This window comes from Myotis yumanensis, unplaced genomic scaffold (assembly GCF_028538775.1).
Source record: "Myotis yumanensis isolate MYYU_CA2020_CCGP unplaced genomic scaffold, mMyoYum1.0.hap1 SCAF_1, whole genome shotgun sequence".
Classification (NCBI taxonomy): Eukaryota; Metazoa; Chordata; class Mammalia; order Chiroptera; family Vespertilionidae; genus Myotis; species Myotis yumanensis.
In genome coordinates, this window is record NW_027223752.1 from 169,598,401 (window position 1) to 169,611,979 (window position 13,579).

Sequence of the window (13,579 nt, forward strand, 5' to 3'; positions counted from 1 at the left end):
AATCATAGGATGTGTGTAGCTTCAGTTTTTAAAGAGAATGCTAAACTGCAAAGTGGTGGTATTTCCATCCAAACTGGTAGTATTTCACCTTCATCTATTGTTGTTCAATTTGTTGGCATGTAGTTGTTTGTAATATTTTCTTATAATCCTTTGCATTTCTGTGGTGTCAGTTGTTACTTTTCTCCTTTCATTTCTGATTTCATTTATTTGGGTTCTCTTTTTCTTAATGAGTCTGGTTAAAGGTTTATCAATCTTGATTATCTTTCCAAAGAAACAGCTCTTGGTTTCATTGACATTTTGAATTGTTTATTAGACTTTATTTCATTTATTTATGCTCTGATCTTTATTATTTTCTTTCTTCTACTCACTTTGGGCTTTTTTTTGTTCTTTTTCTAGTTTCTTTAGGTGTACATTTAGATTATTTATTTGAGATTTTTCTTTTTTCTTCAGGTATGCATGTATTGCTATAAATTTCCCTTTTAGGACTGCGTTCACTGTGTCCCATAGATTTTGTGTTGTGTTTTCATTTTCATTTGTCTCAAGGTATCTTTTTATTTTTTCCCTGATCTCATTTTTAACCTATTGATTGTTTAGTAACATGTTATTTAGTCTCCATGTGTTGGTGTTTTTTTCAGTTGTATTCTTTTAATTGATTTCTAGTTTCATACCATTATGGTCAAAGAAGATGTCTGATGAGATTTCAATCTTCTTAAATTTATTGAGACTTGCTCTGTGGCCTTTTGATTTGAAGTGGGTCTCTTGTAGACAGAACATATGTGGACCTTGATTTCTTATTCATTCAGCTATCCTATGTCTTTTGATTAGAGTATTCAATTAGCTTATGTTTAATGTGATTATTGATAGGTACGTATTTATTACCATTTTGTTATACATATTTATGTTTCTCCTTTTTTCTTTTCTTCTTCTTAAAGAAGTTTCTTTAACATTTCTTATAATACTAGTTTGGTGGTGATGAACTCTTTCAGCTTTTTCTTGTCCTAGAAGCTCTTTATTTCTCCTTCAATTTTAAATGTTAGTCTTGTTGGGTAGGGTATTCTTGGTTGTAGGCCCATGCTTTTTATTTCACTGAGCCACACTGGCCTGGAACTCCTAACTCTTGTCTAAAAAAATCCATTCAGCTATCCTGTACTTTCAAAGTTAATTCTTCTATTTTAGAAATGAAATCATAAAGTCAATTAGAAAACTCATCTAGTGAGTTAGAACCTTCACTTGTTGAAATAGAATCTTCAACAACAGAAAAAATTGAAAATTAAAAAATTTAAAATTCAAACTGCTCGACTTACATATTTAGGTTCCTAGATACTTACACCTATATTTCCTTTTAGACACTAATATACTTCATTGGGCTGTTTAAACTATTTCTAATCTTGTAAAAAGACAAAATATTCAGTTTGGCTGTAAGTATGTGTTACTTGAGAGTCTTCTTAAAAATCCTCTTTGAGAGACCATTATTTTCTCAGAAGTAAAATACCTGTTATAGAGGAAAGCTTTTATGTTACCTCTCAAGACTGGCTAGAGATATGCAGAATTACTGACACTAATCATAGAACCAACACCTTTAAGCTATCAAGGAATGCCCAGAGGGAGAGGTGACTGGAATTACTGCCTCTTCTTTGAGGCACTGTCAGGTGGTTTAGGGTTTACTTTGACCTGGGTTATAAAACTGTTATTGCAAGAGTTGGGAGACAAAAATAGCTGCCTTTGTATGAGAATATTTGCACAGAAAAGAAAAAAACATGTTGGAAAATGTGTTTTATTAGTAATACTATGTGTAGCATTAATAAAAAAAATTAAAGGGTTCTATTTTCTAGATTAGTGATTCTCAAATTCTTTTGGAATCAGAATCACTTTACATTTATAAAAATTATTAAGAACCCCAAAGTGCTTTTGTTTATGTGAGTAAATGTTAAAGCTTATAATTAAATATTTTTCATTTCAAATTATGGTAAAAAAAACAAACCCTATCACATGTTACTCTATGACTTATTTTATATAAATACTAGGAGCCCAGTTTGCGATTTGAAATCTCGCGGTGCCACCCTGCCTTGACACCTGAACCTCTCCACACAGAGCTCCAGCCCCCAAACCCTCTGGCCTTCTCTGGCCACTTCAAGCCCCGCTCTCAGTCCCTCGAGTTGCCTAGGGCTGGTCCCACCTTCTCTGGGCGCCTCCCCGCTTCCGCCCTGTCTCCGGAGCAGCTCCACCCTGTCATGGCGCCTGAGGAGAGAGTGGAAGCCTCCCACCTACTCCACTGTGCTCCTTCCCCTGGCAGGTGGGCCACGCGGGGCACTCAGAGTGTGAGTGGTAGCTGGCGAAGGACTGGTGAGGGAGGCGCTATGCACTCTCACCCCCACCCTCCCCAGCACGGGATGGTTCCGCCTCCCCGCTTCCACCCCATCTCCGGAGCAATGCCCCAGCTAATATGGTAATGACCTGGTCGTTACCGTTAGGGCGTATCAACCATTAGCATATTAGCTCGTTATTAGTATAGATATTTATAAAATAAAACATTTAGTGAGAATAATGACATTGTTTTACATGTTTGCAAATCTCTTGCTTAATAGAAGGAATCTGGATTCTTATCTGTTTCTGCATTCAATTTGCAGTATGTTGTTTTCATTGAAACATATGAAGAAAATCTGACTTGACACAGATAGTATGTAGTTGTAGAAGAGAGGAGTAGCCTTTTCAAACTGCTTGACTTTTCTGTGGCGATTCTTTGGTACTACACTAGAATTTAACAAGTGGTGGTTTTTTAAAGACTAATTGTAATGTGGAATCTGAAGCCATTTTAATGAACTCTTCTTACTCTGTTACATTAAATTCAATTGGTATAACTTGCCCCTTAATGGATCTTTTATTCATGTGTGATATTGTAATATAATGTATTGGTTACTTGAAAAATGGTGTCCTAAGAGTTCCAAATGTTGAAACATTTCATTATATAAAATTATGTTCAATAAATTGGATTCTCTGATATGTCAGTTTGGTTCTGCTTCAGTATTTTTAGATGTAGACAGTGTGACTGTATGTTGAAAATTTTAGTCTTATTATCCCATTTTATGACAACAGTTCATCCTTAAATTGGGAAAAAGTATATTTTAAATTTTCCTTTAGACTGAGATAAAATTTATTAAACTCTAAAATGAGTTTTAATAATATTAAAATATGTTTTTATTTGAAATCTTAAAAGTATTATTGTGAAACAAGTTAAAAGGTACCTAGTCTTTTTGTGTTTCTGTATAGGTTGCAAGGAAAACTTTGGGATTCGAAATCATAATTTATTGAACGGTAATGCAGTTACAGATATTGCAGCAGGAGTAACCAGAGACAGCTAGTAAGAGCACAGAAGTACTGAGTTAATCTCTGAAATACACCTTTTCATACCCTACACCTCAACTGTGGAACTAGAACACACCAGAATATACAAGCACATATTCTATTAGCTGTCAGAGTGATGATGTCATCACATATCATGTATCTTCTAGAAAATTTCACTATACACTCAAAAGAGGGAGAGTGAAAGAGCAAATGTTTTATCTTTATTGTGAAGATAGTTTTGGACTTAAGGTCTCCCTCACTCCTCCCCCACCCCCGAAAGATTCTCAGGAATCCTCTGTTGTCCCTTGGCCACACTTTAAAGAATCACTATTCTAGATGTATGAATCCTTAAAGGTGTTCTGAGTTACCTCTGAAAGTCACTGGGCATTTTTTACATTTTGCAACTCTAAAGCAGGTGTGGTAATTCCATGTCGAGTTCTTCCTCATCTAAGCCTTATTCTGTGTCTTCTCATAACATTAACTCTGATACATTTCATCATGCCATATTAATAAGGGCAGGGCAAGAAAATGGAAGAATGGTGGACACTTATTACATGGAATACATTGGTTAATTCATTTATATTTTTAATTCGAGAAGAAATGCATAATCTTGGTTCAGGGCTTGGTCCAGTTTATGATGGGAAAGAATGAAGATTTGGATAAGAACATCAATCTGCTCTACCTAGGGTCTTGCTGGTCATGCTGCTGAGGGAAACCAGGCTAGGCTTTTCACAGGGACCGAGGTCTCAGCTTCCTCTCCTGTAGCAATGATGATATTGGGGTATGTGCTCCTATCTAGTCTTTTAATTGGAACACTGCTTACATCTCCAGTTCCATACCAGAGCTCTCTCACACATTGAGTTTAATGTGATAATTAGCTAGGATTAAATTGCCTATTAAGCAAAGTGATCTTAATCAATAATGTGCTATTATAATTGCAAAGATGTTAAATTATTAAATACCTTGTGCTATATTTCTTTGTTTCTTAAGTGTATATTTTGACATATTTTAACAATACTGAAATGAGAATGTGTTTTTCAATCAAAGATGTGGTAGTTTAACTGATGGACATTTCTCCATACCCTCATCCCCTCTCCCCCCACAACTTTGTAAAATAGTATCAGTTTTTGTTTTAATTTTGAAATGTTATCTTTAAATACATTTCTTTTAAAAAATTTTTTTATTTTATTGTTTAAAGTATTACAGATAGTAGTAAATATGTCTCCTTTCTCCCCACAATGACCTTCCCCCGGCCTCCCCTACCGAATACATTTCTTTTGTTATAATTACAAATGTCTATTTCATGAGGAAGACTACAATATATTTTTTGTATTTAATTCTGTTCATAATAGGTTTTTTTTAGGACAGTGGAACTGATACAAGAGCCCATAAAAGGTTCTCCTGGTCTGAGTTTCTACTTCAAAATTAATGGATTTCCAATATTTCTGAAAGGATCAAACTGGATCCCAGCAGATTCGTTCCAGGATCGAGTAACCTCTGACTTGTAAGTTATCATCTTTCTTTTCTTGTTTCTCTTTTATTAACAGAGCCACAAAGCTTAAGCGCTGCTCATTCTTACTTTTGTTAGTTCCAGTCAAAGGAATTGAGGGGCAATATAGAATTCTAGGATAAAAGTTTTTCTAAAAGGTGATTAAACTTGTCCCCCCGCACCGCTACTGTTTTGAAGAGCACTTTAAATATTTTTGTTCATCCTTTTAAATATTTATCTCTTCATGCGAAGATATTTGCAGATTCCTTTACTTTTACCTTAATAAAAAGAACTAAAAACAATCTTTAAAATTTTAGATCTAGGAAAAAAATTAAAGTATTTTTCTGAAGTTGTGAGACTAGAACAATATAAGAAAGTAATTTTTTTAATTGGGTTTGTAAACTACTGTCTTTGTGATAGTGAAGATAAGCCTTGTGAAGTGAAAATAAACACTGTTAACGTATTTACAGTTGTATAAATATGCATTGTAGTATATTACTAGATGTTTAGAATGTAGATGTGGTTGGTAACTAAACTCTAATTTTGCCCAAACTTGTAGTAATTTCCTTTTACTTCAAAATATATATATTGTTTTGAATTTTATATTTAAATGAAATTATTCTCTAGACATAGGCCCAGATAATTAGCTGTCTCTCTCTTTTAAATGATCCTCTCCTATCTGGCTGGTTTTGGTGGCAGCTGTTCAGCACAGCTGGGCCAATTAGTAAACCTGCCCATGAGCACCTTTGCTCAGAGTCAGTGCTCTGGGTCCCGGGCTAGCCTGTTACTGGTCTTTTTTGTTCCTTTCTGGGCATTGCTCTGGAGATGGAAGGTACATGCTCTCAAAGTGGCCATAAATTTCTAGACTTTTCTTTTTTAATTTTTATTGATTTTAGAGGGGAAGGGAGAGGGAGAGAGAGATAGAAACATCAATAATGAGAGAGAATTATTAATCGACTACCTCCTGCACGCCCCACACTGGGGATCAAGCCCGCAACCCTGGCATGTGCCCTTGACCGGAATTGAACCTGGGACCTTTCAGTCTGCAGGCCGACGCTCTATCCACTGAGCCAAACCAGCTAGGGCCAAACCATCATCATTTTAAAATATGTTTTTCTAGCAGAGATTTTAAGTGTGTTTATCACCCACAATGTGTTTCTTAAAATCTTTTTTTTTTTTTTTTTTTTAGCATCCCCAGGTTTTCAGATTAGTGTTGGTTTTTAAAATTTCTCTATAGGTTATCACTCCTTTTGCAGTCTGTCGTGGATGCTAACATGAATACTCTTCGGGTGTGGGGAGGAGGTATTTATGAGAGAGATGAATTCTATGAACTCTGTGATGAACTAGGAATAATGGTGAGTAGTTGACAGCACTTTATTTTTTGACTAGAGGCCCAGTGCATGAATTTGTGCACGGATGGGGTCTGGCTGGCCCACCCTGATCAGGGCCACTGGGGGGAGGGGACGCAAGAGGTTGGCTAGCCGCCCCTGTCTCTGATTGGGGTGGGAGGGGCCAATGGGGGGGGCGAGCTGGGGGGAGGGGCCATGGGTGGTTGGCCGGCCAGCCCCAGCCCCTGGTCGAACTCCCAGTCGAACTCCCAGTCAAGGGAACAATTTGTATATTAGCCTTTTATTATATAGGACTAGAGGCCCAGTGCACAAAATTTGTGTATGGGGGGGCAGTTCCTCAGCCTAGCTTGCACTCTTTCTAATCCGGGACCCCTTGCAATCCGGAACTGCTGGCTCCTAACCGCTTGCCTGCCTGCTTTCCTGATTGCCCCTAACTTCCTCTGCCTTGGCCCTACACCTGGGACCCAGGCTTTCCTCCTCCGGCCAGCCACAGTAACCCGGGATTGGGACCAGCTTTGCCCGGGCCGGCTGCAGGCACAGGCGCCCGGGACCATGGGTGGGTAGCTTCTCCTGGGCCCAGCTTTGTCAGGAAGGATGTCCAGAAGACATCTGGTCTAATTAGCATATTACCCTTTTATTAATATAGACTAGAGGCCCAGTGCACAAAAATTTGTGCACTCGGGGGGGAGGGGGGGTCCCTCAGCCCGGCCTGTGCCCTCTTGCAGTCTGGGACCCCTCGGGAGATAACGACCTGCTGGCTTAGGCCTGCTCACTCACAGAGTAGGGCCGATAGGGGAGTTGGGGCACCGCCCCCTGTCACACCCAGAGCAGGGGGGATCAGGGGGTTGGGACGCTGCCCTCTATCACCCACAGAGCAGGGCCGATCAGGGGGTTGGGGCGCCGCACCCTGTCACACACAGAGCCGCAGGGCGATCAGAGGGTTGGGGAGCTCCCTCCTATCAGGCACAGAGCAGGGCTGATCAGGGGGTTGGGGTGCCTTCCCCTGTCACAAACAGAGCAGGGCAGATAGGGAGGTTGTGGCCCCGCCCCTTGTCACACACAGAGCCGCAGGGTGATCAGGGGGTTTGGGCACTGCCCCTGTCATGCTGATCCCGGTGCCAGGAGGCCTCGAGGCTCCACTGATCCCGGTGCTGGGAGGCATATTACCCTTTTACTATATAAGATAGAGGCCTGGTGCACGGGTGGGCGCCGGCTGGTTTGCCCTGAAGGGTGTCCTGGATCAGGGTGGGGGTCCCGCTTGGGTGCCTGGCCAGCCTGGATGAGAGGATGATGGCTGTTTGCAGCTGGTCACACCCCCTTCAGGGTGGGGGTCCCCACTGGGGTGCCTGGCCAGCCTGGGTGAGGGGCTGAGGGCCGTTTTCAGGCTGACGGGTGACTGAAGCTCCCAACCTGTCCTTTTTTTCTTTTTTTTTTTATTCTGGGCCAGCTTTAGCTCTGAGGCTTGGCTCCAGCTCTGAGGCCTCGGCTGCTGAAAGCAGGTATCTGGTTTGTTTGGGTTCTATAATCGAAACACTGTTTCAACTCCAGCTCTGAGATCCCAGCTGGCTGAAAGCAGGTTACTGGGGTTTTGTTTAGCTTCTATATTTGTAACAATGCTTCAAACTGCAAGCTCAGAGGCCGCCAGCAGCATGCGGGGAACGTTGGCTTCCTCTGTCACTGGAGCAAGCAAGCCTCCTGTTCGCTTCAGTGCCTGGCTGCCAACCACCATCTTGGCTGGCAGTTAATTTGCATAGCGCCCTGATTAGCCAATGGGAAGGGTAGCGGAGGTATGGCTAATTACCATGTTTCTCTTTTATTAGATAGGATATGTTATTTTTCAGCATTCTGAGAGTGTGATATTGCTCATTCCTTCTTTTCTCAGAGTCAGGAATGATGTTCCTTTTTTTTGCAAAAGATTAAATGGCATCTTAAGAACCAAGAGCCAGAGTTGATAGCGAGTATCACAATTATTTAATTATTTTTGAATGATAGGCATTCTCTATAGTAATTATATCAGTATGTATCTATCTACATTTTCTTTGTGATTTGAGACTATGCATAAAAAAGAAAATAAGATATATAAAAACTTTAACTTTAAAGAGTACCAACAAGCCCTAGAGAGAAGAAAAATAATAAAATTAAAGGTGTGCTAGCACTCCGAACATGTTTTACATTAGTGAGGGTTACACAAAGAAAATATATTTTTAGTTTTAGTATTACAGTTCTAAAATTTAAAGCTTTCCATAGAAGAGTAGTAATTATAATAATATTGATAATGCTGATGGTCATGATGATGTGACAATATTCTGTAATATTCATTGAGTGCCAGGCATTGTTCTCCGTGCTCTGCATCTATTATTTTGTTTGAACTTCATGCCCATTCTATGGGGTGGTGGTTGTTGCTCTATATCCACATTTCACAGAGAAGGAAACTGACACGTGCAGGGTTAAATAACTTGCCCACAGCACATGGTGGGGCTATGGTGGAGTCAAGGTTCCCACTCAGGCCCACTGAACCGGGGCCCTGCTCTCAACCACTTAGCATGACAGCCTCCCCAGGAATGAGCTTATGTGGTATCAGTACTAAAATATTCATGTAGTAATTATTTTTGGCCATGAAAATGTATTCCTTCATAAACAATATATGTTTCTTTCTTTTTCTGTTTTAATTAAATTTATCTTTATTGTTGAGAGTATTACAGATGTCCCCTATTATCCCTCCTTATTGTCCCCTCCACCAGGTTCCTGCCCCACCCCAGGCCTTCACCACCCTATGTTGTCTGTGTCCATGGGCTATGCATATATGCATATAAGTTCTTTGGTTCATCTCTTCCCACCTCCCCCCTCCTCCCTTCCCTCTGAGAAATATATGTTTTTAATAGACTGGTCCATCTCTCAATACCAAATTCCCAGTGACAATTAGAGTGAGTTAGGAGTAAGGAGGGGTTGGTGTAGGAAGCTTCATTTAGAATTTTATTTCCCCCTCAACACACTCACTGTTTCCTTACTTGAATTCTCAGTCTTTCTTGCCTCCCTTGCATTTTATCTTCTTGGGTTTTCCTACGGTTATGTGCAGTTCTGGGAAGTCAGGGGACCCCGAGTGCCTCGCACATAGTAGTGCTCAAATGATCACACTCATCGGACGAACTTGATTTTTCATCTGCATGAAAGATAATCCCCACAGTTCAGAGTGAGGAATTTGTTTCTGTGTGGTAAAATCCATGGAAGTGCTTTATCACCTTTTATTTGGTTTGCTAGGTATGGCAGGATTTCATGTTTGCCTGTGCCCTTTATCCAACTGATGCGGACTTCATAAATTCAGTGAGAGCAGAAGTTGCTTACCAGGTACGTTACTACCATTTCAAGAAGGAACAGGCTTACGTTTTAGTTTTGCCTTTTGTTAAACCACTCCACATTTCTTTTTGTTGTTCTCTTTACTAAATCTCATGAAAAATCACAATCAGGTAATTGTTTTCCTAGGTGATTCCACCCAGTCTCATGGCTTTACCATATTACCACTGTCATATTTATCTCTGGCACAACTTCTCTGCTGAATTCCTGGTTCTTATATCCAACTGCTAACTTGGTGCCTCCACTTATGGACACCCAAATGTAACATGTCCAAAACAAAGTTATACTACCTTCCCTGAACTTGCTTTTCCTGCAGTTTTCAATAATTGGCAATGCCAGTCTGAATTTCTCAGGTCAAGAATTTAAAGTGATTCTTGACTCCTTGATTTCTTTTGCATTCCACATATACACACTTATATTTGTACTAGGAGCCCAGTGCACGGATTCATGCACCAGTGGGGTCCCTTGGCCTGGCCTGTGGGGATCGGGCTGAAACCGGCTCTCCAACATCCCCCAAGGGGTCCTGGATTGTGAGAGGGCAGTTCTCGGGTGATGCACCCCAGAATCTGGCTCCCTCCTCTCTAGTTCTGGGTGCATCACCCAAGAACTGCCGCTGCCAAGTGACCGCAGCTGGCAGTTCCTGTGTTGAGCGTCTGCCCCCTGGTGGTCAGTGCATGTCATAGCTACTGGCCAGTTGGCCGGTCAGCCGGTCGCTTAGGCTTTTATATATATAGATAATATTTCCCATTAACAGAAAGTCGTCTTACAGAAATGGCTGATTTCAGTGTGGGGCAGGAAATATCCTAGATTATTCTGGAAGATTCTGACAGACAGATAACAAGGAGGCTATGAAAGATACGCCAAAAGGACTTTGGTGGGACTCTGACCAACCCAAAGTGGGACAGTTTGAGGTTCAATAAGGATAAGAATGTCAGTGGATCGAAATCCATCAACTGTGTTGAAATACATGAGTTTATAATTATAAGCTGTGTATTTGCATGAAAAACCAAAACAAAAGCAAGGAGATGATTACTGTAATGCTCAAGATAGCGGCTATTTTGGAAGGAGAACAGGACCACGATTGGGAAGGTGGATGGTAAAGTTTTCTTTCTGGTCTGGGTGGTGGTTATAGACTGGTGGCCTTATAATAGTTTACTGTGCCATAATTTATTTTCTTCACCTGTGTTTTATTAAAAAAATAAGGCTTTAAAGTACAAATTGAGTCATCCCTTGCTGAAAGCCCTCCAGATAGAGTTAAGGACCCTCAGCAGACACTGTCCCATCTCTGCCTGCCTCTCCACCTCACCAAGCACCGCCTGCCCTGCGTGTATGCCCTGGCCCACCATCCCCATCACCTTCCCTTGTGGACCACCTCACTCATTCTCTCTGGCCCCTGTTAACCTTGAGCAAGGCTTCCTCTGGTGAAGAAATCTTTCTGAGTCTGCAAATCTAGATGAGGTCATTTGCCCTTTGTGAGCCACAGCACACTTTGAATTCCTCGTTCAGGCATTGCCACCCCTGTAAAGTTGCAACCTCTCTGAGGCCAGGGCTTGTTCCCTTCTGTGTCCCTCCTCCCCGGCTGGATTATTCACCAGGTAGATGGATGGAGAGATGAATGAAAAACTTTAAACTATTGATTATAGTTATGTAGGTTGCAAACATTTCAGCTTTTTTTTTTTTAATCCTCACCCGAGGATATGTTTTTTCATTGATTTTTTTAGAGAGAGAGAAGGGGGAGGTGGGTAGAGAAATATCAATGTAAGAGTTTTTAGAAACATTGATCGGTTGCCTCCTGTTCACACCTTGGCCAGAGACTGAACCCGCAGCCTAAGTAAGTGCCATGACTGGGAATTGAACCTGCAAGCTTTTGATGTATAGCACGATGTTCCAACCAACTGAGCCACCTGACCAGGATGCAAACATTTCAGTTTTATCTTTACTTTTCTTTCATACAAATAATTTACTATGATATCTGTGTGCCTTCCAAAACAGGAGAACTTCTAATGCAGAGTTCGTTAACATTTTAAATTGAAGCTTACCATGAAATTCTCAGTCAGTTTGAAGGGTATCACAGAGTCACTGAAGTTTTCTTGCCTCTTCAGTGTTTGTATCACCAGCACCACAAACATGCCAGTCATTGCTGGTAGCAGTCTCACATACTTGGGCATATGTAGAGGCAAATAAAGGAAATGCTGTTTATAAGGATGATTTAGAAAAACACAGGATGTTAATTTTTTTAAATGAGCTATATCTCTTTAATGCATCTCTGTATCATGTATGAATTACTTAGCATCTTGAATGGAGACCACAGTGGAAACAGCAGCTGGGATCCATCACTGTGATCATCCCTGACTGTGAAAGAGAAGTGGTGAATACCACAGAGGTTATATTGCTAAACCATGTTCCAAAAGAATTTCTCGTGACCATTGACTCCCTTTGTTGTCCTCAAAGGTTTAATTGCCCTCTTCTATTGGGGTGCATCTCCCTGTGTGTCAGAAGACCTGATCTTTCCCCTTACACAGGGCCGGCCCACAGTGAGCCCAGCTCATGCAGACCTCAATTTTTTTCAATATTGTTAACTTTTTATTCCATATTCTTACAGTTTATTTTAATGTATATCACACACACAAATATATTTTCCCCGTGTCTTTTATTTTTTACTAGAGGCCCAGTGCACAACAATTTGTGCACTCGGGGGGCGGGGGTGGGGCCCTCAGCCCGGTCTGTGCCCTCTTGCAGTCTGGGACCCCTCGGGGGATGACCACCTGCTGGCTTAGGCCCGCTCCCCAGGGGATTGGGCCTAAGCTGGCAATCAGACATCCCTCTGGCAGCCCGGGAGCCCTCAGGGGATGTCCGCTTGCCAGCGGGGAGCAGGCCTAAGCTGCAGTCTGACATCCTTAGTGCTGCTGAGGAAGCGGAAGAGGCTCCCACCACCCCTGCCGAACTGGCAGCCATCAGCCTGGCTTGTGGCTGAGCAGAGCTCCCCCTGTGGGAGCACACTGACCACCAGGGGGCAGCTCCTGCATTGAGCGTCTGCCCCCTGGTGGTCAGTGTGTGTCATAGTGACCAGTCATTCCCAGTTGTTCTGCTGTTAGGGTCAGTTTGCATATTACCCTTTTATTGTATAGGATAGAGGCCTGCTGCATGGGTGGTGGCTGGCTGGTTTGCCCTGAAGGGTGTCCCGGATCAGGGTGGGGGTCCTGCTGGGGTGCCTGGCCAGCCTGGGTGAGGGGCTGATGGCTGTTTGCAGGCTGGCCACAACCCCTTTAGGGTGGGGGGTTCCCACTGGGGTGACTGGCCAGTCTGGGTGAGGGGCTGAGGGCCGTTTACAGGCTGGCCAAGCCCCCCCGGCGATGGAAGCTCCCAGCCTCTCCTTTTTTTCTTTTTTTAAAATTTTTTATTCTGGGATTTATTTACCTTCTATAATTGAAACTTTGTAGCCTTGAGAGGAGCTCAGAGCCGGCCAGGGCAGGCAGGAGGGAAAGCCTCCTGCTCACTACAGCTCCGTGGCCATGGCCAGCTGAAAGCAGGTATCTGGGGTTTATTTATCTTCTATAATTGAAACTTTGTTGCTTTGAGTGGAGCTCAGAGCTGGCCGCGGCAGGCGGGAAGTTGGCTTCCTCCATCATTGGTGCAACCAAGCCTCCTGCTTGCTCCAGCTCTGTGGCAGCCAGCTGCCATCTTGGTTGGGTTAATTTGCATATAGTCTCTCTGATTGGCTGGTGGGCGTGGCTTAAGGCATAGTGAAGGTATGGTCAATTTGCATGTTTGTCTTTTATTAGTGTAGATTGAATTTATTGGGGTGACATTGGTTAATAAAATTGTATAAGTTTCAGGTGTACAGTTCTATAATACATCTCTATATTGTGTTGTGTATTCACCACCCCAAGTCAAATCTCCTTCCATCACCATTTATCCTTCCTATACCCTCCTCCATCTCTCCCCACTTCCCTTTCCCTCTGGTAATCACCTATGCCTATGAATTTTGTTTGTTTGTTTATTTGTTTTCAGACCTCAATTCTGGAGGCTGGCAGGGTTTTAGATAGAT

At 42.0% G+C, this 13,579-nt stretch overlaps 1 protein-coding gene across 1 annotated transcript in view; it reads left to right on the forward strand.

Annotated features, from left to right (window-relative positions):
- Positions 1 to 13,579, forward strand: part of MANBA (mannosidase beta) — a 105,255-nt gene that overhangs the window by 51,139 nt on the left and 40,537 nt on the right. The window contains exons 8-10 of the mRNA XM_070391995.1: positions 4,695 to 4,846; positions 6,069 to 6,186; positions 9,439 to 9,525. Coding sequence (XP_070248096.1) covers positions 4,695 to 4,846; positions 6,069 to 6,186; positions 9,439 to 9,525 — 357 coding nt within the window. The remainder of the gene's footprint in view (positions 1 to 4,694; positions 4,847 to 6,068; positions 6,187 to 9,438; positions 9,526 to 13,579) is intronic.